Source organism: Podarcis filfolensis (genome assembly GCF_964270895.1).
Source record: "Podarcis filfolensis genome assembly, chromosome: 8".
Lineage (NCBI taxonomy): Eukaryota > Metazoa > Chordata > Lepidosauria > Squamata > Lacertidae > Podarcis > Podarcis filfolensis.
This window is the reverse complement of record NC_139611.1, coordinates 63,744,108-63,771,572: the sequence shown is the minus strand read 5'-3', so window position 1 is coordinate 63,771,572 and position 27,465 is coordinate 63,744,108. Positions and strand designations below refer to the sequence as shown.

General features: G+C 47.4%; 2 protein-coding genes across 2 annotated transcripts in view; one reads left to right on the top strand and one right to left on the bottom strand.

The window, feature by feature from the left end:
* The first annotated feature begins 1,512 nt into the window (after positions 1–1,512).
* SLC30A2 (solute carrier family 30 member 2) lies at positions 1,513–12,941 on the top strand. The gene is made up of 8 exons (XM_083625586.1): positions 1,513–1,843; positions 5,431–5,645; positions 6,739–6,885; positions 7,950–8,103; positions 9,411–9,576; positions 9,920–10,025; positions 10,893–11,027; positions 12,497–12,941. The coding sequence occupies exons 1-8, from the start codon at positions 1,791–1,793 to the stop codon at positions 12,640–12,642; spliced, it is 1,122 nt and encodes a 373-aa protein (XP_083481712.1). The 5' UTR covers positions 1,513–1,790; the 3' UTR covers positions 12,643–12,941.
* Positions 12,942–23,915: 10,974 nt separating this feature from the next.
* Positions 23,916–27,465, bottom strand: part of EXTL1 (exostosin like glycosyltransferase 1) — a 65,157-nt gene continuing 61,607 nt past the window's right edge. The window contains exons 9-11 of the mRNA XM_083625524.1: positions 25,883–26,043; positions 25,143–25,314; positions 23,916–24,436 (exon numbers count right to left, since the gene is read on the bottom strand). Of these exons, the coding sequence (XP_083481650.1) occupies positions 24,248–24,436; positions 25,143–25,314; positions 25,883–26,043 (522 nt within the window). The 3' untranslated portion in view covers positions 23,916–24,247. The remainder of the gene's footprint in view (positions 24,437–25,142; positions 25,315–25,882; positions 26,044–27,465) is intronic.

Genomic DNA, 27,465 nt, shown 5'->3' with positions numbered 1-27,465 from the left:
CAACGACTTTGACCTGAACCCCCAAAAAGGGGGTAGATAACAGCCAGTTTATAACTCTGTGAGTAGATGGCACTCTCGTGGGAGTTGGCCACCCCTGAGTAATCTAACCTAGGGGTTACCAGAGCATAAACAACAGTAGTTAGGCTGTCCCTGCCCAGAGAGGGGCACAGCCAAAGCTGATGGAAGGCACTCTGCACCACTGAGGTCACCTGAGCCTCTGGCAACAGCAATGGACCCAGAAGTATCCCCAAGCTACTTACCTGCTCCTTCAGAGGGAGTGTAACCCCATCAAGAACAAGCAACTTCCCAGGATGAATGGGAACTGACTTACCTTCCTGGGAGATGGGGAGGATAACCTCTGAATGGCCCTTGATCAGATGGCCAGGGGGTCAGAGATGTTACAATAATCACTGTGGTCATGTCCACACCATACATTTAGGGCACATAACTTTCCCCAAAGAATACTGGGAGCTGTAGGGTGTTAAGGGTGCTGGGAATTGTAGTTCTATGGAATGTAGTTCATTCTTTGGGGGAAGCCGTACTGTTCAGGTGATCTAAATGTGCTTTAAATGTATGCGGTGGGTGGGAACTAGACAGCTTTGGATAAAAAAAGGATTAGCCAGAAGTGCAGTGAACAAGCTAAACCGCACAATGGCTAAAAACAGAACCTCCATTTTCCAAGACAGTATACCTTTGATTACCAGATCCTGAGAACAAACAGCAAAGACCAGCTAGCTGTGTCATCACTTGCCAGCTCTTGAAATGGACAATTGTAGTACCTGGGGGGGGGGGGGGCTGAAAGGCAGAGTGGGTCTGGCATCTCTTAAAATTATTTTCTTTGGGTGGATCGTTGGCAAACGGCAGCCCTGACTGGGTGGTGTGAACAGAATGACCATAAGGCACATCATAGGCACAACAGTGCACAGAATTTGTGGCATCTCTCCAGTCAGAAGGAAGCCCCTGGACAAACAACTGGCCAATGAAAACTGAACATTGGGGAGGTTGGAGGAGAATTTCCAGCTGTTCTTTGAACAGCAAGGAAAAAGCAGTAAAAGACCAATGTGAGCTGCAACAAAATGTTGCAGTGTGGAACGCTCCTGTTTCACACCCTTACCTCTTTCAAGATCCATTCCATTCCATTATACTTTCATTTCAGTCCTCATTGGGCTATATTTTGGGGTGTCCCCACCCTGAAGGGTTTTAAAGAGCCAGTGGCCCAAGTCCCCTTTGTGGACCGCAAGTCATTGTAGCAACCAGCGCACCCTTCAGCCCTGCTCACTGAGCATCCATCGGGGAGTGGATCTAGCAGGGCTCTCCTTATGTTGGATAAGACACAAACAAGTCGAAATTCCAGTTTTGCCCCTGGAGTTTCTGGGTTTGCGCCCCATCTCCTGAAAAAGCAAACAAACCCGGAACTCCCCCCACCCCCACCCTTTAGTGTGCGCGGGCGAGGGGGAAGGATGGGATCACCAGCGGCCCTTGGGCAGGGAGGGGTCGGCGTCTTGCTCCCTCCGCGCCCGCCAGGTCAGCCGGCGCTTGCAAACTTTGCAGCCGGGCCGCCCCGGCCGCAGCGCCCTCCTTCTCCCCCTGCGGGGCTTTGCGCACGAGTCGGCGCCGTTTTCACACGGGCTGCTGCTCGCCCAGCCGAGATAAGAGCCAGCTGCCAGCGACGCCGGCCTTACCCGGTGGGGAGGCGGCCGAGGAAGGGGGCGCAAGGCCGGAGAGGTCGAGGCTGAGCGGGGGCCTCCGCGGGGAAAGGAGCGTCCGCCGGTTTGCACCTGCCGGAGAGGATGGAGCCGGGCTCGGGAGAGAAGAGCCAGCTCCTCAACGGCGTGGAAAGCAGGTGAGTCGCGGGCAGCGGCCTCCGCGATTCTTTCCCCCACTTTGCTTTCTGCTCCTACAGTTCTCCGCCCCGAAGGCAATGCGGACGCTTCCCGCCAATATAGCTCCAGATCCATTTACTACTGCTTCCCCAGCATTAATTCTTTGCCACAGTGCAGTCCGATTTTAAGCATGTTTACTCCGCAATAGGAGCAAACTCCGAGGGGCCCAGGTCCCTTCTGGCTTCCCCCCAATAAAATATTTGATTCTTCCGCCGCACCCCGAGTTGATAGGCATTGCCATTCAAATAGTGTGTGCCTTGTGATTGATTATGTGGGGCGCAGCTTGCCTTTCCCCCCAATATTTTATTTAAGCTGGTACCTTTGTAGATGGGGTAAGTCCCAACAAGTTAAGGGTGATCTGATGATGGCACTAAATAGGTGCAAGATTGGACTGTAGGTGTGCAAACCTGTGTTTGCTCAGGTGTGAATCGTGTTGCGTTCAGTGGGAGTTATCCCCAAGTGAGCGCCTTGCAACCTTATCTAGGTCGCTGGCTTTGGGAGAGGGGCTCACCACCGCCTGCCCACCTCCCCATCTTACCCAGCCTATTGGTTAGAGTTTGGGGGCTCCATCGAAGCCTTCAGATCCAAAATTGTGCATGCAGACCCTCCCAGCCACTCTCTCTTACAGTACTGGACTGGAACCCAAAGAAGTGTAATGAACTTACAAAAAAAAGAAAAAGAAAAATCCTGCCAATTCCTAAAACACGGGTGGAGAAGCTGTGGCCCTCCAGATGTTGTTGGACTCCCAATTCTGCCAGCCCCCACCAGCAGGAACATGGGCCAGGAATGACTTTACTCATTGGTTTTGGCAATTTACATCCTGCTTAACAGTACTCCTCTCTAAGTAGTAGAAACAGCAAACTCAGTAAACACCATGGAGATAAAATCAGTTAAAAGCTAACTCTAAAATAAAAAGTAGCTTAAAATGACTGCTGACATGGGCTCCGGAAGTTCAACAGGGAAGTGGGGGGGCGGCTATCTGATATCAGCTGGGAGGGGACTGTAAGCTTGCAACATCTGGAAAGCCAAGGGTTCCCTGTCTGGTCTAGAATCAAATCAAGAAGTTAAACTTTTCCTGGCATGAAATTTCAGAGAAGCTTTATCTGTTGAATGTCGATATCTGTTGTGTATTTGTTAAAGGCAAGGCAGGCAGCTTTGCGTGAAAAAAGGATGGCAGCCTCTGGCTCAAGCCCTCCCAGGGTGCGTGTTCAAAGAGTAATTAGTCACTATTAAGTAACTTTGACATCCTTTTTCAACTGCAATAAGGGTATCTAAAAGCAAGGCAAAAGGGTTGTTTCTGTACACCCCCACTATACCAGGGAAAACCTATGAGCTGAATGTGGGTTCTGTTCTTGCAGCAGAGATTGCGAACAGAGAGTGGGATCAGAGGGTAGGGATTGTTCCAGTTTAGTTAATGTAAAAATGGAATCTTGTCTAATCTAGCATAAAATGCTTTGCAGCAGGGGATGGCAGCATTTCAGGAGAAACGCAGGGCTGTTTTAGAGAGAGCCCTGGGCTGCGACATGTATTTGCTACACTTACACACCACCCTCCTGGAAGAAGCACTGAGCAGTGTGCTTACCTCCCCCCTCCCATATTATTCTTACAACAACCCTGTGAGGTAAGTTAGGGAGAGAGAATTATATGCCAAGGTCACCCAGCGTGGGCTAAACTCTGCGTTTGTTCTTGTAATGTAAAGAGCATCTGCAAGGAAGCAACTTCCAGGCAAATGTGGCAAAAGCTTAAAACTTTTTCTCTGCCTGCCCTGTTCCAAGAAAACTTGCCTCTTGGAAGCGGCAGTTTGCATTTCTAGGGCACCATCAGAGGCTTCCCTTGAAATGTAAATTGCAACTTTAGAGAGAAAAAGGGTTTGTTTTTTTTTGGCAGAGAAGGTTGCATGGAGAGAAAATAAGGTCCTTCCCACCCCACCCTCAGGGTCCCAAGTTTGATGAAGCTTTGCAAGAGATGCTGTATATATCCTTAAAAATTTACAAGTTGCTATATACATTAAAAAGCTTGAACTTGGTGTGATATACAGAAGGAAACCCTTGCATGTTAACTGCATTATTGCAGTAAAGATCACCCAGCTTCAAGACTGAGTAGGGATTTGAACCCTGGTCTCCCCTGCCCTCCTTTGGCACTTGAGTGTAGAAACCGAAATTGTTTGCCTGGGCAGATAGAAGGCAGAGGTGTAGGAGTGTGTGTGTGTGTGTGTGTGTGTGTGTGTGTTAAGAACCTCCGACAGTAACATGTTCGGAATGCAGCCTGCTCTACGAAAGGTAATAGTCACATCCACCCATTGTTCTGCCTGTGTCCCTCTTGCCTGGCTTTGGCATGCAGCCCCCAGAGTTTCCCTGCCAGTGATTGCAGGAGGCATTGAAACATTGCAAGGGCACATTCCACCCAGGAAAAGAACACCAGGGAGGGGCAGAGCAGGGCAGATGCTGTAGGACAAATGACCCGGGGAATGAATGGGGCTTGGCCAAGGAGGAATCAAGAGGGCTGGGTAGAAAACTGTGGAGGGGGAGGGGCTGCATTTGCCCCGTGGGCCTGAGGGTCCCCACCCAGTGGCGTAGCGTGGGTTGTCAGCACCCGGGGCAAGGCAAGTAATTTGCGCCCCCTAACCCGTGGATTTTAGCACTCGAGTGTGAGCGCGCCCCCCCCCAGATGTTGTGCCCGGTGCGGCCGGCCCCCCTGCACCCCCCACGCTACGCCACTGTCCCCACCCTTGACTTGAGTGGTGCATATGTGCAGAGACAACAGAAGCCAGATTGGGTAGTGCTGCCTAATGACTGGAGGGCATGTAAATCAGTCTCACTCACTCACTCTCTCTCACACACAAGCAAACACACACAAAAGGCACATGCCTATTTCATGCTTGTTTTGCTAACACTGTGAGGATCTCTATTTGGCACTGCTGCACAGCAGAACTTCAATGCCATACCATCAAATGAAACATTATTTTAAATAATAATAATATATGTGATCAAGATACTATTTATTTATTAGTTTACATTTCTTTCCAACCAAGGGATACATTTATATCCCACCTTGTTGCCCAGAGTGGTTGGGGCAACACAGTAAAAGTAATAAATTATTACTACTATTATTATTATTATTTATTGGCTCAAGGTTATGTACCTAGTTTTCCCACACCCCCATTTCATCTTCACAACAACCATGTGAGGTAGGTTAAACTGAGGGACCAAGGGCCACCCAGTGAGCTTCCCAGCCATGTGAGGGCTTCCTATGTCCTAGTCCTGCACACTAATAGTACAGTGACTTTGAATTAAATTCATAAGGAGCTGAAGTAAGGCCTCTGCTGTTTTCTGCTTTGCTTTTCCAGCTGACACTCAACATGGTGTGGCTAACTAACATACTTGGTCCTTATTGGACATTTTTTTGTGGTGGCAGGGGTATTCAGTTTATTGTTGTGCTTCTGCAAATTTACAGTTTGGGGGGCAGCAGCATCTCTGCCTGAGACAAACTCTCTGTCTCTCTGTCTCTGTTTCTCTCTCTCTCTCAAAATCTTCTCTTTATGACACAGGTCTTATTTAGGAGTCGTGGGTAAGAATTTCCCAAACCCAATGGTCGGCTACGTTCCAGACCTTTCCTCCTTCGAGCTGGGCCTGAACGGGAACCAGCACTGCCATTCCAGCTGGGCATCTAACAGCAGCTACGATGCTGAAAAAGAGAGAGCTCGGAAGAAGCTCTACCTCGCCTCGGCCATCTGCTTGGTCTTCATGGTGGGAGAAGTTGTGGGTAAGGCTCTTGACGCTTTTTGACAGCACTGTTTGCTGTTTGGGTTGTGCATCATGACTGTGTACAAAATTATCATCATCCTATAGAATCATAGAATTGTAGAGTTGGAAGGGACCTTGAGGGTCATCTAGTCCAACCCCCTGCGGTTCAGGAATCTTTTGCCTGATGTGGAACTCAAACCCATGGCCCTAAGATTAAGAGTCTCATGCTGTACTGACTGAGCTGTCCCAGTTCTTCCTATTATAGTGGTACCTCAGGTTACATACGCTTCAGGTTACATACGCCAGAAATAGTGCTTCAGGTTAAGAACTTTGCTTCAGGATGAGAACAGAAATCGTGCTCCGGCAGCGCAGCGGCAGCAGGAGGCCCCATTAGCTAAAGTGGTGCTTCAGGTTAAGAACAGTTTCAGGTTAAGAACGGACCTCCGGAACGAATTAAGTACTTAACCCGAGGTACCACTGTATTTACCTGCCCTTCACCATAAGTTCCCTGGGCAGTTTGTAACACATTCCGGCCAGCCACACTGAAGGGGTGTGAAGCACAGCCAGTGAGGGCTATGGCCTTGGGTGGAGGGGAGTTCCAAGGGATACATAAAGAGGCCCAGAGGGCTGTATTTGGCCCACAGGCCTGAGTTTCCCCAACACTGCCGTAATACATGAATCATCTGTAATCAGTGTTGGAAATTCGCATTGTTCTAGGCACATTTTGCAACAGGGAATTTCATTAGTGCGAGCAGCTTCTGAGTTCTGGGTGCGGTACTGCGCCTAATATTTCAGATTAAAACTGCAGAGTGGAAGGAAAGGAGGACCCTTTTCTGCCTCCCCACTTCTAGCTACTCTCTGAAGACTGGAGAAGAGACCCTCTCAAAAGTATTAGGGGGGTGGGCAGAGGAAGGACTAGACCACATGAAAAAGGAACATAATATTTTAGCTGCAGTTCATTCATTTTCAGCTTTGTATTCCTGTTATAAAAAAGTGCGCCTAGACATTCCGTTGTTGTGCCCTTAACCTAGGATTAAGGTGCCATTTAGCTCCTGGCTTTCATATCTCAGTTTCTAATACTGCCCTCTGCCTGTGGGGCTCTCTTTTCCCAGGGGGATACCTTGCCCACAGCCTTGCCATCATGACTGACGCCGCCCACCTCTTGACGGACTTCGCCAGCATGATGATCAGCCTTTTCTCTCTCTGGATGTCCTCTCGGCCCCCTACCAAGACCATGAATTTTGGTTGGCATCGAGCAGGTAACAACATCCTGGCTACTAAGGAGTAAGTCCCAGTGAATACAGTTAAGCGGACTTCCAAGGAAGCCCACCAAAGGTTGTGCCTGCTGGCTATGTGACATTCACACTGTAGCAGATCAAATGCAAACTTCTGAGCAGAGACTATAGAGCTGTGTTGGTGGGGCATGCTGAATTTAAAAAACAAAACCAAACCAAACCAGTGAGCGGGGCTGAAAAGTTGTAACATGATTTGGGAATTCAAAAGATATGTTGGTTAAATGAATGTAACTTAGTTTTGCTTGGTAAGTAAAATGTGTATAAAATTTCATAGAAATAATTAAAAATGATTGCCAAGTACTTGCAGCTGTTGTTGGCCTCCGTTTGTCTCGGGAGACAATGGAGGAGTGTGCCTTTGGGGGGAAGTCAAACCGCTGGAGAGTTGCATCGCCTGCTGTGGCTGTAGAGACTGATACAGGAGCGACATGTTTTGTTGCAGCTGGGGCAGATGAAGGCATCCAATTGTGCTGCTGAAGATGCAGCTATATTATTATTATTATTATTTAGCATTACCTGACATTTTTCAGAAGGTAGAATTAAAAGTATTTGGTTTTCTGAAAGCAGAGGGAACAATGGATCTCATTTTAAGCCCAGAAAATAACTGTGTGTGCATCAGTGATGCAGGGAGGGCTGAATTGGGGACGGTAAGATTTGTGGGCCCAATTCACATGGAACTCCTGCACACGGGACAATTTTCACACAGGTCCCAATTTCTCCCGTTCCGCCTCCAATAAGGGCCTTAATGTCTTTATTGTTTCAAACAGTTCTCAGGACATAATTTTTACTGTTGAGGCTGCCTGCACAAATAGAGCAGCACTGAATTGGGCCTCTTGTTGCCTTGTGAATTGGTCTGTCTGTTGCAAGAGAATGTATTGGAGCAGTCTAATTGGGCAGCTTTATTTGGTGGACATACTCCCAAGTGTATGCAGCTAGGACCAAACTCTCAGAAATTACTTGCTTGGGGAGTTGTTGCTCTTCACCTGCCATTGACACCTAACCTAACCAAACCTTCCTGGCTTTCTCTGCAGAGATCTTGGGAGCCCTGCTGTCCGTGCTGTCTATCTGGGTGGTGACTGGTGTCCTGGTTTATTTAGCAGTGCAACGGCTGATCTCGGGCGAGTACGAGATAGAAGGGAATGCCATGCTCATCACCTCTGGCTGTGCTGTGGCAGTAAACATCATGTATGTAAGCATGCTCAGAATGCACTTGAATGGGCACCTAAGGAAGTTGCATAAACTGGAGATTCTCCTTAGATGGGGGTTGATCCTGGCAATGGATTGCGGGCTGCATAGATCAGTGGTACCATGCGTTGTAGGCCAAAACACGTCTTGTGTTCATTGTGGGGAATCTCCAGCCTTTTGGTCCTGCCCACTGACATCAGATGGTAGGTAAAGGCGTGGCTGCCTTCACTTTGAAGTCCCTTTGCAAGCAGTTTCTATTGAAGCCTCCTGGAAACTGACTTTAAAAGCGATATTGTCACTTGAAGTGATAATGAAGTCAGGTGATTAGCCTGCAGGCATGTGTGGAGATAGAGATCTGTGCAAAAAGGATCAGGAAGCTGGTGATAGAAAAGACCTTAGCCAGAGGCCCTGGAAAGACACTCCCAATTAAGGGTCTACATTACTGGGCTGGGCAGACCATCTGAGCTGGTGTGAAACAGCTTCCTGGGTTTTTGCTTCTGGATGACAGGGGCTGAATGAACAAAAGCCTCTGGTCAAAGGAAGAGCCCAACTCTCTTGCCCCCACTTCTGAGTGTTTTTACTTTTGATGTTCTTCATTTAGTGCAGGGGTAGGCAACCTAAGGCCCAGGGGCCGGATGTGGCCCAATCACCTCAGTCCGGCCCGTGGACAGTCCAGGAATCAGTATGTTTTTACATGAGTAGAATGTGTGCTTTTATTTAAAATGCATCTCTGGGTCATTTGTGGGGCATAGGAATTTGTTCAATTTCCCCCCAAAAATATAGCCCAGCCCACCACATGGATGGTGGACCGGCCCATGGCTGAAAAAGGTTGCTGACCCCTGATTTAGTGCAATTATCAGATTTCTGTCCTGCCCTTCAGAAAGGTTCCCAGGGTGGCAAACAACAAGTAATAAAACTTATGTACAGAATGCAAGAGGAGTTGAGAAGCCAGTGTGGGATTTAGTTATCTAACTGTAGCATTATTTCTCTGCCCGTCAGCTGGGGAAAGGGTCCCAGAACTGCTTATGGAAGAATAAAGATAGTTTCTGCCCACCGCAGTCGGAAAGAAATGACAGAGGAGGAAAAAGCAATGGGGAGGGAAGAGGAAAACAAAGAAGCTTGGATACCAATTCTTAAAAGTAACAAGTGACAGCCAGCTGAGGCTGGAAGAGAGTTCAGGAAAGATCAGAGAGCAGAGCCAGTGGTATGGCCCTGCTTCCCATCTTTGCCTCTGCTGCAGCCTGATGCTCTCCTTTTGGCAAAGTCTTCTCTCCTTGCCCACTTTTCCTTTTAATTTCTCCCTCCAGAATGGGCATTGTTCTCCACCAGGCAGGGCATGGGCACAGTCACGGCAATGGGCACAGTCACGGCAGTGGCCCCAACACCAGTGTCCGGGCTGCTTTCATCCACGTGGTTGGGGATTTCCTACAAAGCATTGGAGTCTTGGTGGCAGCCTACATCATCTACTTCAAGGTAAAGCGGTCTGGAATAATTGATAATTGCAAAGAATATTTATTCCATGATGGAGCAGCTCTGCCGACTCTCTTAGGAGAAAACTGCTGCTGTTACCATGTTGGCTCTGTAAAGAACAAGCTTGTTTGGGGCCAGTAATAAGTTAGGTGCGGAGCAGAGCAGGGACTCTGCAGTCGAGTGGCATAGCATCTTGGGTTCGGTCCTCAGCATCATCCCTCCCTTAAACCCTGGAGAGCTACTGCTGGTCATTGTAGCGGGTACTGATCTAGATAGACCATTGAACAGATGCTGTATAAGGCAGAGAGGCTCACAGTTTTCTTTCTCCTTCGCCTTCTTCCTCCAGCCAGAGTACAAATACGTGGATCCCATCTGCACCTTCCTGTTTTCCATCCTGGTCCTTGGAACGACCCTAAGCATCCTCCGAGATGTTGTCCTTGTGTTGATGGAAGGCAAGTCTCCCCTTTTGAAGTGGGCGAAAGAGACTGGAGTATCTGGTTGGACTATGCCATGAATTTTCTATGTATGGGGGAGGCTGCTTGGTGTGGGGGGACATTGTAAGTCAAAGCAAGACATTGCAGCACTTAAAATGCAGGTAGTTGCTTTACTTTTGCTTTGTTTGACTTCTGTTGCATTCTAAGGGTTTGGGTTGGGTAGTAATGTGTTAGTTATTTCGCCCTGTGTCTCTTTGTCCCCATAGCAGCTGGAAGGGTGCACCATTTGAGTCTAGAAAATGGGATGGGGGGGGAGGAAGCACCACTCCTCTGAGTCTCTGGAGCAGGCATAGGCAAACTTGGCCCTCCAGATGTTTTGGGACTACAGCTCCCATCATCCCTGACCACTGGTCCTGTTAGCTAGGGATGATGGGAGTTGTAGTCCCAAAACATCTGGAGGGCCGAGTTTGCCTATGCCTGCTCTGGAGGGTCCCTTCCTCTCCAGCTGCTGAAATGGAAGAGTGGGGAACCTCAGGCCTGGGGGCCAAATGAGGTCCTCCAGTCCTCTCTCCATGGCTCTCAGGGCTGGGAAAAGGACCCCCAAGGAAACACGAAGTCATCTTCCATGGTATAATCCAGCCTTCCCCAAACTCGGCCCTCCAGATGTTTTAGGACTACAATTCCCATCATCCCTGACCACTGGTCCTGTTAGCTAGGGATGATGGGAGTTGTAGTCCCAAAACTTATGGAGGGCCAAGTTTGACTATGCCTGGTATAATCCAATCAAACACATAGTTTTAGCTTTACGCAAGTCAAAGAAGCAGTTGTCATCTTGTTGTCTTCTTCTTACCAGCATCTCCTTCTCCACCTTTTTCTTCTCTGCAGCCACCCCAAAGGGTGTGGAGTTCAATGATGTGAAAAGTATCTTGCTGTCCATAAATGGAGTGAAAGCCCTGCACAGCCTTCATATTTGGGCCCTGACGGTGTCTCAGCCCGTGTTGTCTGTCCACATTGCCATCAGTAAGTTGCACTCCTGAGCAAGGAGTATCTGCATGATTCTTTCTAGGGGGTTGGGGAGAGAAAATATAATAAACCGGGCTTCCAGTTGTGGTCCAAAATACCTGAAAGGCACCCAGGTTGGCGAAGGCTGTTCTAAATAAACAAGTATAACTGAAAGGTGGGAGCACAGAAACAAATGAGGGGTCTCGTGCCTGTACACGCTGCCTTGCATCTCAGGTTCTACGAATGCTAGAAACTTACTTTGTTTTGGATTTTTTTTATAAAAATAAGAAATATGGGCATCTTGTGATACATCTGGCAGGGGAGACAGTCCCTCTCCTTCCTTCTCTGCCCACATGGCTATGCATGCCTCGATGAGTTGCAGGTTTAGGGGTTACAAGGTGCAGTCACTGTAGCTGAGGTGGATGTTGGATTTTGCAACTAGGGAAGAAAAGCATGTGAACATAGACAGTGCTGGCACCCAGAAAAGCCAGGCTTTGACTGGGATGGTCTGCCAACCTCAACCCTTAATCCTACCTCCTCCTACCCAGTGGGTGGATGGCTTAGGCAGCGTACTGAATGAGGATCTTCAACTGCCCCAAACCCCCAACCCTGTGCTTTTTAAAAAATGGAACACTTTGTATTTGTTTAATATTATTATTATTATTAATAATAATAATAATAATAATAATAATTTATATGCCACCCATCTGACTGGGTTGCCCCAGCCACTCCAGGTGGCTCCCAACAAAAAATACTAAAAACACAATACAATTTTTTATTTTTAAACATTTCTAAAACGTTTAAAAATCTCTCTTAAGCCATATGCAAAAATAACCCCGAACAAAGTAAGACTATCACAAAATCAGTGAATGAATACCAGGAACTGGTTAAAGACAGCATTTGGAAATAATAGGGCCCAATCCAGCAGGTCACAGAAAGCACAGGCAAAAACAAAAAGCAAGAACATCTACACATGACATCTGAAGCAACTAATGGATGTTGCTTCATGTATACCAGAGGGTGCTTGTGGTGGTGCGGATGGGCGAAAGAGGCTCTGAAATTGCTTGGATCCTGACCAGTTTGTGGGCCTTGTCCTTGGTTATGTTTTTGTTGCCATTGAGTTGATTACACAATCACCTTCATGAACAGTCTGTTTTGATCCTTTCTGGGGAAGAAGGTGCCCTAATAGCCAGATGTAAACCTGCTTTCCAACAGGCAAAACTAAAGAGGTCTGAAGGTGTGCTATCGCAGATATTTGGGGCCCAAGTAGGGCCACAAACATGTACTGTGAGAAAGGCTCCCAGATACACCACTTAGCATGGAGGGAATCAATCCATTTGTGCCGCCTTCCTCAACGTGGTGCCACCCAGATGTTTTGAACTACAACTCCAAGTACACCATTTCCCCTCACCCCCGGACTTTGTGTCAAATAAACAAAAAGTGCCTGTCTTCCTTTTGCTCCGCTCACTGCTTGCCTCCCTTTCCAGACAAAGACGCAGATGCCCAGGCTGTCTTGAAGGAAGCGAGTTCCCGCCTGCAGGGAGCCTTCAACTTCCACACGACGACAATCCAGATCGAGAACTACTCTGAGGACATGAAGGACTGCCGGGAGTGCCAGAGTCCCTCTGACTGACTGTTTAGAAAATAAGAGAACCTGAGGAGAGTTGTAGAGCAGCCTGCAGATAGATATGCGGCCTTGTCAAAACTGCTACCTCAGAATTCGTTCCAGTGTGACCGTTACTCAGGGCCAAGTAACTCATGCAGTGTCACCTAAGTGCTGATGCTTAGTTTGTTGGGAGCAACTGAAAGTACTGCGCTCTCTCTCTCTTTTTCTCGGATCTATCTGTCTCTCTGCTTCTCCCTCTTTCCGTTCCTCTCTCTCTCCTATAGTTTTATAAGTACCTGAAAATAAAACTGGGATCTTTCTGTTTATTGATTTGGCTGTAATAACTCCTCAATGCAAGGAGTTTCCTCTTCCTCAGGGGGGTTAGGATCTTTCTCCTTGTATCTAGAGTAGAGATGGGAGAGGAAGTCAATTCAGTTTGCATTTAAAGGCAAACTTACGTAATTTGCACTTTTTGAAGCAATACATGGACCAAAACACCACCTATTGTTAGTAATTTGCACTTCTTGGCTGCAGAACTGCACTGCAAAATGCCAAGTAATTTGCTCAAAAATTTACCTGCTAGGGGAAAGTGTGTTAGTTAGCTAGCTAGTTAGTTAGTTACAGTGGTACCTCGGGCTACAAACCCTGCTAACCCGGAAGTAGTACCTCGGGTTGAGAACTTTGTCCCCAGATGAGAATGTAAATTGCGCGGCAGCAACAGGAGGCCCCATTAGGGAAAGGGCGCCTCAGGTTAAGAACAGTTTCAGGTTAAGAATGGACCTCTGGAATGAATTACCATAAGTTCATAACCCGAGGTACCACTATATTTTTGTGCATATAATGGGGTTGCCATTATATGCAAAAAAAAAAAAGTGTTTTTGAGCTTATTATTATTATTATCAACACAAAAACAGCCCCGTTGCCATACGTCTGGGTTTTCTCAGGCATTTTGCCATTTTCCAGAAATCCCGCCTGGAAACTATTTACAACGACCAATTCTCAGACATGTTTGGGGAAACCTGGACGTATGGTAGCCCTAGCATATAAAATACAAAAATACATTATTTCGGGAGAAATTGCTTTACAGAGATGTGTATGTTTGTCAAAATAGCATCCCAGAAGGTTGTTTTGGAGAGAGGCTCCCTAAAAGTGGTGATAAATTTTCATGAGGAGCTTTTTCTTAAAAAGAAAGAATGCAAACTGATGAGGAGAGGTAGAGAACTGAAGATTGGAAGAATGAGAAACCAAGAAGATGCTGACAGTTCCCTCCATCCCTTATCTAGAGTTCAGGGCCAACTCCAGGACTGAGGAGAGCCCTAGCCATAGAATTGCCTCACCATTTAAATTTCCCACAATGCCCTGAGGTGTCCAACGTAGCATCACTCTGAGAATTTACAGAACTGGCTTCACCACAAACTTTTAATAACTGGTTGAAGCCAAAGTTACACACACACAACAGGACTTCACCGTCCTCCTCTATCCCTCTGGGAGCAGATTTTGAGGGTTGCCACTGGGTGGCGCTGGAAGGTGCAGCCTGGCTGTGTAAGGCCACTGCTGTTGGGATACAAAGCAATGCTTTCATTGTTATGTACCGTTATGCTGCTCTGAGGTCATGGGAATAGGGTGAGGAAGCTGTTATAAATTGTATTAAGAGTGATCTGTTAAAATGGGGGGAGGGGTCTGCTCTTATGCCTTTGACAGCAGTCCGATGCAGAACTTAAAGCATCATGCTCTGAATGGCTTGGAGTTAAGGCCTCACCTGCTTAATTTCCAGTGTGGCGGGAAAAGCCTCACCTTAATTTCTGAGAATCCAGCTGCCACTAACATCACAGGAGCCCAGCCGGTGGTGGTAAGAAGGCTTGGCCACACTGGGTGGGGTTTTTTTTGGGGGGGGGTCCTGGAACTGTAGTGCTCTGGCAGAACCCGCTGACACTGGCCACAGAAACCATTCTGAGGAACTGTGGGAAATTAAAACGGCCTTACAATCAGCCACAGCTGATAGCAGCTCTAGTACTGCTTCAAGCACCAGGCAAGCCTGTGGGATGGGTGGCCATCAGAGGACACTCGGACAGGGGCTCTCCACAAACGGCAGCCGGCCTGGGTTTAGGAAGTGAGCAGGCTGCAAGCATCACAGACCAGATGTGGCCTTGCAAAAAAAAAAAAAACATACAGTGGTACTCAGGTTACAGACGCTTCAGGTTACAGACTCCGCTAACCCAGAAATAGTACCTCGGGTTAAGAACTTTGCTTCAGGATGAGAACAGAAATTGTGCGGCAGCAGCAGGAGACCCCGTTAGCTAAAGTGGCGCTTCAGGTTAAGAAGGGACCTCCAGAACGAATTAAGTTCTTAACCCGAGGTACCACTGTAAATGTCTAGTGCTCACTGAGCCTGACTTAAGTCACTGACCAACCACTAGAGGGCAGCAGAGGCATACCTTAAGCTGTGGTGTTGCTCACAAATACTCTAAAATATTCCCTCTAGGCCTTTTAAGTAACAGGTTTGGGCTTTCTGTTGGGCAAGGACCCGCTGAATTAAATTTCTATTAGCAGCCAGTTTCTCACCTGGTAAAAAAAGAAAAGCCACTGCAAGTAGCAAAGAGTAAATCTCTTAAGTCCTGGGTTCAATTTCTAGCATCTCTAGGCACGGTTGGGAGATCTCTGCCTGAAAGCTCTGGAGATCTGCTGCCATTCAGTGTAGACAATATTGAGCTAAATCGACCAATGCTCTGGCTTGGTATAGACAGCTCCCTAGAGAGCAGGGAAGTATATTACTTCCCTGACCTCAATACGTGGTAAGTTAGTCCTTGCTGGCCTTCTAAGAGCCTTCTTGCTTGTTTGGCTTAGGGGGGGGGGCTTGGACTTCTGCCCTCAAGTCCAGCCCCCGAGGGCAGGCGCTGCTGGATGAATCCGTGTCATAAGACTTGCACATTTTGCGCCGTGATCCCTCCAGCGTGGCCGCATGCCTGGTGTGCTTTGTGCAAAAGGTGGAGGAGTGCAGAGCCTTCCCCCGTGCTGCGATGACCCCAAAGAGGTCAGCAAGTCACAGCTGCTTAAGGCAGCATCACATGAAATGCTTTTTCTTTTTCCCTCAAAGCCTCCTGTTAGAACAGCTCTTGCTGCCATGGGGCTTTGCAAGTGCCGACTGTGTTGCTGTTTTTGTGTTGGATGAGTTCCAGTTAGTAAGGCTTGAGGATGTGGATAAGGTGCTTGAGTTGATCTGAGCAACCACTTGCACTCTAGAACCTTGCCCCCTCTTGGCTAATAAAAACTAGCAGAGAGGGGCAGCTGGCTGGGCCAGGGAGGCGATCAATGCCTCCTTGCAAGAGGGGGTGGTCCCTGCCTGCTTGAAGACCACTCCTCAAGAAACCCACTCTGGATTCGGAAAATCTAAGTACCGTATTTTTTGCTCTATAAGACGCACCTAGTTTTTGGAGGAGGAAAACAAGAAAAAGAATATTCTGAATCTCAGAAGCCAGAACAGCAAGAGGGATCGCTGCGCAGTGAAAGCAGCAATCCCTCTTGCTGTTCTGGCTTCTGGGATAGCTGCACAGCCTGCATTTGCTCCATAAGACGCACACACATTTCCCCTTACTTTTTAGGAGAGAAAAAGTTAGTCTTATAGAGCAAAAAATATGGTAACTGCCACCCAGTTGCCAATCTTTCCTCTTTGGGCAAGGTTCTTGAGCAGGGGGTTGTGGACCAGAGCCAAGCACTCTAGGAGGAAACTGATGATAAATCCTCTGATTAAACGCCACTGCATTAAACTAATATTTCTCCTGGAACTTCGTGGCTCAGATTGATGGATGGATTGGTTACTATTTATAGTCCACCCACCTTATCATCTTATGTCAGGGCTGATGACATATTAAGTGAACTGCCTGCCTGCTTTGTGCAAAACCCACTTTCCCCTTCTTATTTTACAAGATTACATGTGAAATTCCAAAAATAAAAAATAAAAAAAATCATACTGCACAATGCAGGTATTTTAGTCCTCATCTTAATAGTCTCACTATATATTACTGTGGGTTTCCACCAATGTTAGTCCTACTCAACAGTAGTCCCATTGAGATTATGGTTCATTACTTTCAGTTGGTCTACTCTTGAGTCGCACTTCGTTGGCAGCAGCACTTTGATTTCAAAAACATTATCTCCCAGCCACTCACCGTTTATAATTAATGTTTATGAAAGAATAAGCCTTATTATGATTTACAGTGCAACGTTTTATTCTCTTTATTGCCAAAATCTAACTTAAGTGTCAAATACTTAATCACTAGATCCCAGCTCTTCAAAGTTTGTATTTTTGTGGGTTTCACAGAAGTGGTGCCAGTTTATCCGTTTCTCTTTGTTTGCATCATTTCCTCAACAGATGGGTCTGACTTGGAGAGCATATAAAACTGATACATGCTTTTCTCTGGATACTGAACCTCTTCTCCCATCCATCTGTCCGTCTTTGAGAGTATTCATTAACCAGCTTTCTATTTTGAAAAGGCCTGAAGTTAGGGAACAGGTTTAATCATCAACAGCACCGGCCCCAGCATTAGGTAGAATGAGCCAGCTGCCTCAGGGGGCGGATGCTGTGGCTGGCAGGCAGCAGAGGAGAGGCAATGGAGAATGCAACTGGTTGTGCCACATAGCCTGCCCTGCCCTCCTGAGCCTGGCCTATTCTCCTAAACCAGGGAAACTTTGCCCATGTTTAAATAAGATTCAGCTGCCAATCTGGTCAGCTTTTGCACATAGGATGTGTGGGTATGCCTCCTTGTCCTTCGCTTCATGCAGCAAAATGGCTTACCACGTTTTTTTAGATAGTGCCTCAACCATCCCACTTCTTAAGAAGAGTGCATGTTCAGGATCCCATACCTGTGAACGTGGGATGGGGAACTTGCATTCTTCCAACTATCCTCGGGCTCCCACCAGCCCAAGCCAGCATGGCTCACGGTTGGGGCTGATGAGAGCCACAGTCCAACAACATCTGGAGGGCCACAAATTTCCCATCCCAGCATCAAAGCACAGCACTCTTGCTTAAGAACATGCTGTAGCTTGGCATGCAAAAAAAGTCCCCTGTTAAATTCCCTGTTATGTAACTGTGACTTCATTCACAGTGACATAAATATTCCCATCAGGGTGATTGATTCTAGAAAATTCTACATATAGCTGTTCTGGCTGGGATCACGTGAGCTGTGGTCCAAAACATCTGGAATGCACCAGGTGGGCAAGAGACGCTAAACATACCAGCCTATCCCAGGCAGCCATCAAATTCCACAATCATCACACCATTGAATATTCTTGAGAAGTCTTGTATTCGTAGAGTAATATGTCCGACAAAGATCATGGAGTTTCGATTACCAGAAGGCCTGTCATTAATTTTATTTCACTTAGCAATTTGTTATGTAACCGTTACATTATTCACAGTGGCATAAATATTCCTATCAGCAGTAGGTGATAGATTTTAGAAGATTCTACATGTTGCACTTTAGAAGATTCTTTGCACAGAGCTCAGCCTGGGCTGGCTGGGCAGCCCAAGCCATTTTTCTGCCTAGGGCCTGAGGAACCCAGGTTCAATGCCCCCCCGCCATGAAGCTCACTGGATGTGGCCTTGGGCCAGCCACTGCATCTCAGCCTTTCCTACCTCACAGGGTTGTTGTGGGGATTAAATGAGGCGCAGGGGAGAACCATGTACGCCATCTTGAGCTCCTTGAGGGTGGATGGATAGATAGATAGATGGTGTCCCTTCCACATACAGAAGCTGACTGGATTTCTGGGCAGTTAAATACAGTGGTACGTCAGGTTACATACGCTTCAGGTTGCATTTGCTTCAGGTTACAGACTCTGCTAACCCAGAAATAGTGCTTCAGGTTAAGAACTTTGCTTCAGGATGAGAACAGAAATTGGGCTCCGGCGGCACGGAGGCAGCAGGAGGCCCCATTAGCTAAAGTGGTGCTTCAGGTTAAGAACAGTTTCAGGTTAAGAACAGACCTCCAGAATGAATTAAGTACTTAACCCGAGGTACCACTGAATCTTACTTCAACATGGATAACAGGTCAGCACCCTCCGCTGCATTCTGTAAAGCAGGCATATCCAAAGTCTGTTGCGGGGGTACAATCCAGCCCGCTGGTCGGTTTAATCCAGTCCCTGGGGCAGTTTCCTGGAATATAATCCTAAAAAAACCGTAACAACTTCAATCCTTAAAAAAAGGTCAACAACTTTGATTAGCCCTTTGGTTGCCCTCACGGCCCTTCACTTTATCAAATCTGGCCCTCTTTGAAAAGAGTTTGGACACCACTGCTGTAAAGTAACAGCGCTATCAAGTCCTGTCTTTGAAGGGCTGTCCATTCATGTCCACTTTAAAGACAAAGAACCAGAAAAGGGAAAACTCTGAGCCCCTGGGGAAGCAGACTTGAGTGGCACACAGGTCACATGGCCACTATGAGGAGATATATTGGATTTCTTGTTTAAATCGTTTTGTGTGTGTGTGTTTTTCTAAATCTGCACACATAGTCACATAAATTGGCATACTGAAATGTGTGTCCTCCTTTTTCCATGATGCCTAACTGGCCCCTACCTTCCTTCTTAGGTGCTATCAGAGAGCTTCATTGGAATGATTAAGAGAGAGACTGCTGATTTTAGCTTTTCTTGATGCAGAATTTGGGCTCACGTGGTACATAAATTTGTAGAGTTTGGGCTAAGCTAAAGGAACCCTGAGGGACACGAGTGGTGCTGTGGTCTAAACCACTGAGCCTAGGGCTTGCCGATTGAAAGGTCGGCGGTTTGAATCCCCGCGACGGGGTGAGCTCCCATTGCTTGGTCCCTGCTCCTGCCAACCTAGCAGTTCGAAAGCATGTCAAAGTGCACGTAGATAAATAGGTACCGCTCCGGCGGGAAGGTAAACGGCATTTCCGTGCACTGCTCTGGTTTCAGTGTTCCGTTGTGCCAGAAGCAACTTAGTCATGCTGGCCACATGACCTGGAAAAACTCTGTGGACAAACGTTGGCTCCCTCAGCCAGTAAAGCAAGATGAGTGCTGCAACCCCAGAGTCATTCGCGACTGGACTTAACTGTCAGGGGTCCTTTACCTTTTTAAAGGAGCATTTGGTATTCAAACCAACTGTCCTTTTTGTGTTGTGAACTGCAATGTGATCTTCAGATGAAGGGCAGTATACAGATTAAATAAATAAGTAAATCCTACAGCAACAGGTGTGCTCTACCTCCATATTGTTCGGCTTTAACGAAGTTCCCATCCTCACTCTCAAAGCAATGAAAAAAAGAGGAAGGATGACTGCTAAAAGTAATTATGCAGACTGTCATTATTATCTTTTGCATTGTTTAATGCTCTGGAAACCTTTATTTGTTAAAAACCTGTGTTTTTTCTTTTACTCTCCTAGGGAAAAAAAGATAAAGGTACCCCTGCCCGTACGGGCCAGTTGTGTCCGACTCTAGGGTTGTGTGCCCATCTCACTTAAGAGGCCGAGGGCCAGCGCTGTCCGGAGACACTTCCGGGTCACGTGGCCAGCGTGACGAAGCTGCTCTGGCGAGCCGGCACCAGCGCAGCACACGGAAACGCCGTTTACCTTCCCGCTATAAAGCGGTACCTATTTATCTACTTGCACTTAGGGGTGCTTTCGAACTGCTAGGTGGGCAGGAGCTGGGACCGAAAGACAGGAGCTCACCCCGCCGCGGGGATTTGAACCGCTGACCATGCGATCGGCAAGCCCTAGGCGCTGAGGTTTTACCCACAGCGCCACCCGCGTCCCTAGGGGAAAAAAAGGTGGTTTTAATTCTAAATCTGCAACCTATTAGCATGCACATTTGTGCAAATACCAGCTACAAATCCCTATAACCAAGTGGCAGTCTCAATTTATTTAAAAAAGCATACATGGCCCTAGGTCTAATCTTCCCCACTGTAATACCTAATCATCATGAAAGAGTGGATTCTGCCAGTTAAAAATTCTAAAAGGAATGAAACACACGGATGTGGGAAACGCTTTGCAGCAGCGTCCAAAACCCCCACCAGGAAACACTCATGCCAAGGAATTATTTATGGCTCCTTTCTCCTCCCTAGCCTCCATCCCCGTCTTTCTAAGCGCCTCATTTTTCACAGCCTTTTGCCAGGAGAATATTAACCACAAATCCCACCCTCAAAAAAACCCAGTAGTCTTTTGGCAGACAAAACAGCAGCTTCTTACCTCTGCCCCTTCTTCCCCAAGTCTCATTTTATCTCTTTTGCAACAGGGACCTGGACCAAATCAATTGCTTGTAAATTATGCAACTGAGTAGATTCTCTTTAGCCAATTGCTGCCTCCCAGCTTGAAAATTCCACTGCCATACAAATCAGATTTAGGTGGAATAGGGAGGGCTGGGCTGCATGAGACATGTTAATGCCCTGGGTAGAGCGTCCAAATAGTGGACAGGAACATAGGAAGCTGTCTTTCATAGAGTCAAATCATTAGTCCACCTAGCTCATTACTGTCTGCACTGACTAGCAGCAGCTTTCTGGAGTTTGATGCTGGAGTCTCTCTCCCAGCCCGACCTGGAGATGCCAGGCATTGAACCTGGGACCTTGGTCTCCATGCAAGGAGATGCTCTACTGCTGAGCTAAGACCTTTCCCCACTAGCTAGCATGGAAGTTAGCATGGAAGTGTGCAAGCCTCAATGGGGATTGAGCAGGAAAACTGCCTCATGGATTGCCACCCCTAGTGGATCACTGGGGCTGTCAATTGGCTTGGGGGGGGGAGCCAGCCTCCCCTTTTCCTAGTTACAGGTAGGTAGCTGTGTTGGTCTGCCGTAGTCGAAACAAAATAAAAAAATTCCTTCCAGTAGCACCTTAGAGACCAACTAAGTTTGTTATTGGTTTTTTTTTTATTAAAGATTTCCTTGTTTTACAGAAGTATGTGTAATGTCTCTCGTATTTTTTCCATGTAACATTTTTACAAATCAGTTTCATTTGTTGAGACATTGGGGGGGGGGAAGGGGGTGGAGGGGGGAAGATGGGGGGTGGGGGGGGTCGGGTGGCAATGTTTCTATTTTGCTTAATGTATGTAGGGTTTGGTGTCAGCGTTGCTCGTGCAGGTTCTCTGCTGTTCATTGGTGTTTCTTTGGTAGTGAGAGAGGTTGGGGTTGGCCTAGGGTGTGGTTGTTTGTAGTTTGTTATTGGTATGAGCAAGAAGTGTGCATGCACACGAAAGCTCATAACAATAACAAACTCAGTTGGTCTCTTAAGGTGCTGCTGGAAGGAATTTTTTTATTTTGTTTCCCCTGTTCCTGTTTGAGCTCCAGAAACCGAGTCAAAGCTTTTTAATTGCACCTGGTACCTGCTTAAGCTGTGAGGAGCATTTGCCCCTCTCAGGATGTTGATGAACTACAATTCCCATCATCCCTGGCAACTGGCCATGTTTGCTGGTGCTGATGGGAACTGAAGTTCAGTACCAACTGGGAAGCTAAAGGTTCCTCCCAACTGGCCTGCTCGTTCCTGCAGATCAGCTTTCCCCAACCCTAGTGCCCACCAGATGTTGGGCTACAACTCCCATCATCCCTGGCCATTAGCCATGATGGCTTGGGCTGATGGCAGCTGGATTCCAAAGCACCTGGAAGGGGAAGATTGCTGCTAAAATGGGCAACTACAAGAGCTGGTTGGAAAGTTGGCAACCACACTTCGCAGGCCTGTCTGCCTCCTCCTCTCCTGCCTCTCGTGCAAGTCTGTTCACTTCCTCTTGCTGCCTCTGACAACGGGAACCCAAAGGAGGAACCAGATTACATAACCCCCAGGTACTGATGTTTGCAAAGGTTTCCTCTTTCTCTCCTCCTGCTTGCTTGTTATTGTTAAAACAGCAGCAGCAGCAACAACAAAGGTCTGCTGCAAACAGTGAGGACATGAGAAATCCTGCTAAAAATCTCTCCTACCTGCCCTGCATCCAATCTCTTGTCTTTGATAATAAGCAGAAATTTAGCAGGTGGAATATCTTCTCGCTGCAACTGCATGCTGGGAAATGCTTCAACTATTGAATTTCCACCTGCTTGTTTTCAAAGGCAAAAAGAGAGAGGCCTGGTTATGCATTGCAACCCATGCATTTCCAAAAACTAGCACCTCACTGTTGTGTGTCTCTGAACATACGCGAAGTACATTTTACCTGCTCATGAGAGAGAGAGAGAGAGAGAGAGAGAGAGAGAGAGAGAGTGGTTTTAAGGACAAATAAGTGCTTTTCCTTTTGTAGGGTTGCCATATTTCAAAAAGTTTCACAAAGTTGCTGAGCTTTTTATTGTGTGCAAAATCTGAGCTATTTTAAAGAAAATTCGCCAAAATCTAGACTTCCCACATCGATTGCCATATGTTCGTATTTTCCTGCACAATTTCAGCAATTTCCGCCTGGACACTGCTTCTGACTTCAGTGTCCGGGAAATTCCGGACATATGGCAACCCTACCTTTCCAACAGTAAGTGGTTTAAAACAAATAAACATACTACTTCTCAAATCACAGAGGAAGAAAGGGTCCTCCCAATCCCCTTACCTTTTCTGATGGTCCCTTAATCCCTGTTTTTAGACAGCTACTACAGACAAAAAAGATTTGGCTAAAACCAGTGGTGGCTGGTTCCCATTGGGACCAGCAAGGTCGAATGCAGGGAGCCAAACAGTAGGTGGCGCCAGAGCCCACTAATTGTACTTTTGTCCACATCCTGCTTCCTTCTGAGAACTGAAAGGTCAACACTGAAACTAAGGAGGAAGGAAGGTGACATGCCGTTTCACACCCTGGACTGGATATAAGTAGAAAGGCAGGCAGGTGCTGAGGGCAGACTAAGGCTGGACTAAGACACTGCCCCATTTGCCCTGATGCACCAGCCTCCACTGGCTAAAAGTGCATGAATCAAAGGGTGGAGATAGCATATTTCATGATACGACCCCCAACCTTTTCCTCCAATTCAAAAACCAGGGGAAAGAAGAAAAAAACAATGAAAGGACACATTGTTTTGAGTATGTGCAGAGTTCTTCCACCCCACCTTCCCAGTATCTATCTATCTATCTATCTATCTATCTATCTATCTATCTATCTATCTACCTATCTACCTATTTATTTTAAAACTGCATCTGCTGGAAAGCAGGGAATAACAAAGAACTTGAACAGATATATATATATATATATATATGGCGTATCCTCCTCTAGTTCCGGCACATGACCAGCAGGGTGACATAGTAGATCAGGCCAATAGATTCCGAGCAACTGAGGTTACGTCAGAAAAAATGCTGACACTTCTATCTGAAGTGAAGACAATGAAAAAACAGTCCTGTTAAAAGCAATCAGGGAGAGACAGAGCCAATTCCTGCAAACCTTTATTTGTACTGGTAAAACCCAATAAAGACTGAAAATTCATCTGGCATCTCCACAGCTACCAGCAAGACGAGAGTATTCCTCCTTTCAGTATCGAAAGTTAGAAGGCTCTGGGTGCAGTGCCCCACGGAGGGGGTCTGTAGTCTCCTTCCTTGCAATGCTACTGATGGAATGGGTCCCAGCTCAGCAACCCATCTGTGTGCCACGGCACTGCAGGTACTCCCAGTGTCCAATACAGGGAGGGCTGAGGCTGCCAGTGCTCCTTCTGCACCGTTTCTTGTCCCAGAGGGAAGAGGTCTCCTCCTGCTCTCTCTGGAGCTAGGCTCTCTCTAGATGCCGGTACTTTTTCCGCAGCACGGACACCTGGTCCTTGAAGAGCACGGGGTCCAGGCGGAACTGGGAATGCACCAGAGGCATGTACCCAAACCAGGCTGCAAACTGATTGACGCACTCCTGGCGCTGAGAGAAATGAAGGTTCCCATTGGATGGGGGAGCGCTCTTCAACAGCTGCAGGGGAAACAAAGGCAGGCAATGGGAGGGAGAGTTCAGACACATTGCTGTGAAATAACCCCCTGTCCCCTGCAAAAAAAAGGATGTTGCAAAAGTGGTATTCAGAAGCCATGCAAGGGTTCAGGGCTTCTCCTCTCTGCAATTCACATAGAGATTTCACATAAGGGCTGTTCACATTATACTGAATGCAGGTATAAGCTGACTCTAAATGCATGTGAAAGTTTGTGTGAAAGAGTGAGCACTTGTTGATATGTACAGCTCAGCCATTGTGTACACAGGTTGTGTACTCATGAAGCCCTGCAAGTGAGCATGTGTACAAGTGTACAGCTTAACTATGTCTGTGCACAGGTACACAGCTGGTACACGTATTGAATGTTATGTGTGAACACCCCGTGCGGAGGGCGGGGTCTAGCCTATGGAATGAGGGAGACATGTGACTTTGTTTGCATTTTAATGAGGAAACACCTAATTCTTTCCAACACAATGCACAAACAACAGCTATTGTTCAAAATTTGCACTTCTCTGGGTGGGACTGATGGGAGTCATAGTCCGGAACATCTGGAGGGCACCAGCTTGGGAAAGGCTGATCTGGAGTGACATTTCAGGGGTCCAAATGACTATTGGATGGGAAATGATGTGGAAACAACCCTTGTTCAGCTCTTTCCCCCTCTACTCCCCATGTTGGCCAGTAAACACCTTGTACCTGCTGCGGAGGACTCTCTCTGTGCTGCTTCTTCTGGGTCACTTTGATGGGAGGTAGCTTGGTGACAGCAGAAACCAGGAAGTTCATCAGTATGTCTTCACAGTTGGCAATCTGATCAACAAGGCTCCTTAGTCTAGCAGGCAAATAATTGGTGAAGAGGCTGTGATAATACCTGTCGAGGGGAAGAAACGGAGGCATCGTAAAGTGGCAGGAAAGGAGAAACAGGTGCATTACTGACTTATCTCCGGACGGTTCAGGGAATCAGTGGTCTAGTAGGGGCAGATGGGGCTGGTGCTCATTGGAACTGGTTGGGCAGAAGGCAAGGAGGCCAACAGTAGGGGGAGCCAAAGCCCAACAGCAGCCAGAACCAATGACAGATGGAGTCAACTAATTCTATTTCTCTCCTCTTCTTCTTCTTCAAAGTCAGCAGTGGGACCAAAGAGGAGGAAGTTGACAAGCAGGGCCACCCTCTGGACTGGATGTAAGAAAGAAGGCAGGCAAGGGGGGGGGCTGAGGGTGGACTGAGGGTGGTGGGGCAGCGCTCAGTGGCAATAGACAGCGAGGGAGTGGGGGTGGAAGGAAAAAACAGAAAACCAGGAGGGGAGAAGAATGGAATGGAGCACCCTAGATGAGAGCACAGCTGGCTGGTTGGAAGGCTGAGCAGGAGAACGCTGCAACATTTTGTTGCAGGCTCCACTTGTAATTATCAGTAGCGATAGCTGAGGAAGGGGGGGGGGTACCTGTGGTAGAATGCAGCTGCGGTGAGAACCATAGAGAACTCATTGGTCCATTTTGAAGTGTAGCTCCACTGGCTCTTGCTGGCATCCCAGAAGTGGCTGCGCATAGGGAAGCCCACAATCCGGTCGGGGAAACTTCTCCACACCACAAAGGCAAAGTCAACCTGGAGAGTCAGGAAGAGAGAGAAGGAAGAGGATAAGTGCACCATTCTTCCAAGAAAGGATACTGCTTCCCAGCCACCATCCCTTCTCCAGCATTTTTTAGTAGATTGTGGAACAAGAACAGCCAATTCAATCATGCAAAGAAGAGCAGGTGGTATCTACTTCCTAGGACTGTGCCGCTTCAGAATGCGGTGGGGCAATCACATGTCTGAATGCTTCCCTTTTGCTAAGAACTCCCTGCACACAGAAAGGCAAAAGGAAAGGATTTGAGCCTAGCTTCCTCCTTGAAATGCTAGTCTTCCATGTGCAGGGGATTTCTTAAGTGTGTGATTCCCAGCAGGTACTCAGGGACACACTGCCGCCAGCAGTGTGGGAGAAGAACACACCAACTGAAGCTAGTAGCCACTGATAACTTTATCCTCCAGGAATTTGTCTAATCCTCTTTTAAAGACACCCAAGTTGGTGGTCATTCAGGTGATTGCCTGTTTGAGAAGTGACTTACTACGCATTTTGCTGCATTTGCTCTGGGAAAAGTCAACACGCCTGTATGTTTTTAAATAAAAGAATGACATATTCCCCACCCAAGCTGTCTACTCCTCCAAGCCCTATTTGAAAGAACAGCACTTCTCCCTTGCTCACCACTCCCTAAACCAATTAAATGCATGAGCCTCGAAAGGCCAGGGCTTCAGCTCAGTGGGAGAGCATCTGCTTTCCATGCAGACGGTCCTAGGTTCCAGGTAGGGCCAGGAAAATGACTCCTTCCTGAAACCCTGGAGGGCTGCTACCAGTCTGTGTAGATAATACTGAGATAGATGGACCGGTGATCTGAGTCTGTGTAAGATACCTTCCTATGTCCCTATCACCAGCTCAACTCCCTCAACCGTTCCTCATAAGGCTTGGCTACCAGAGTCACTCCTGTGAACCACCTGAATGAAGTATAGGGGCCACTGGTGGTCTGCAGACCAAACATTGGGAACCCCTAATTCAGAATACTTATTTCCTGCTTTACAGACCCTCCCGCCGCTGCCCAAGGCTCTCATGGTGGCATACAAACAATATGCAGAATGCAATGACATTCAAGGGCAGTATCATGAATCACAGCCAGCTCTGCCATTAGGCAGAGTGAGGCAGCTGCCTCATCCAGCAGGTACTGGATGTCATGGGAGTGCTGGAAATTGTTGGTTATTTAATTTTTATTGTGTTTTTCTTACTACTGCTGAGGGGCATGGAAGGTGTCTGGGGGATTTTCTGCCTGAAATGCCACCTATTTATACTGCCTTGTGCCTGTTATTCATCTTGACCTGGGAATGATATCTGCTGCTCCAGCTCAGACAGCAAAATGTCTTGGACCAGCCGTATCAGAAGCAGAAATAGCACAGTGCCCAAATGATGCCAGGCTGATGCAGGCGGCATTTCCTGCTCTC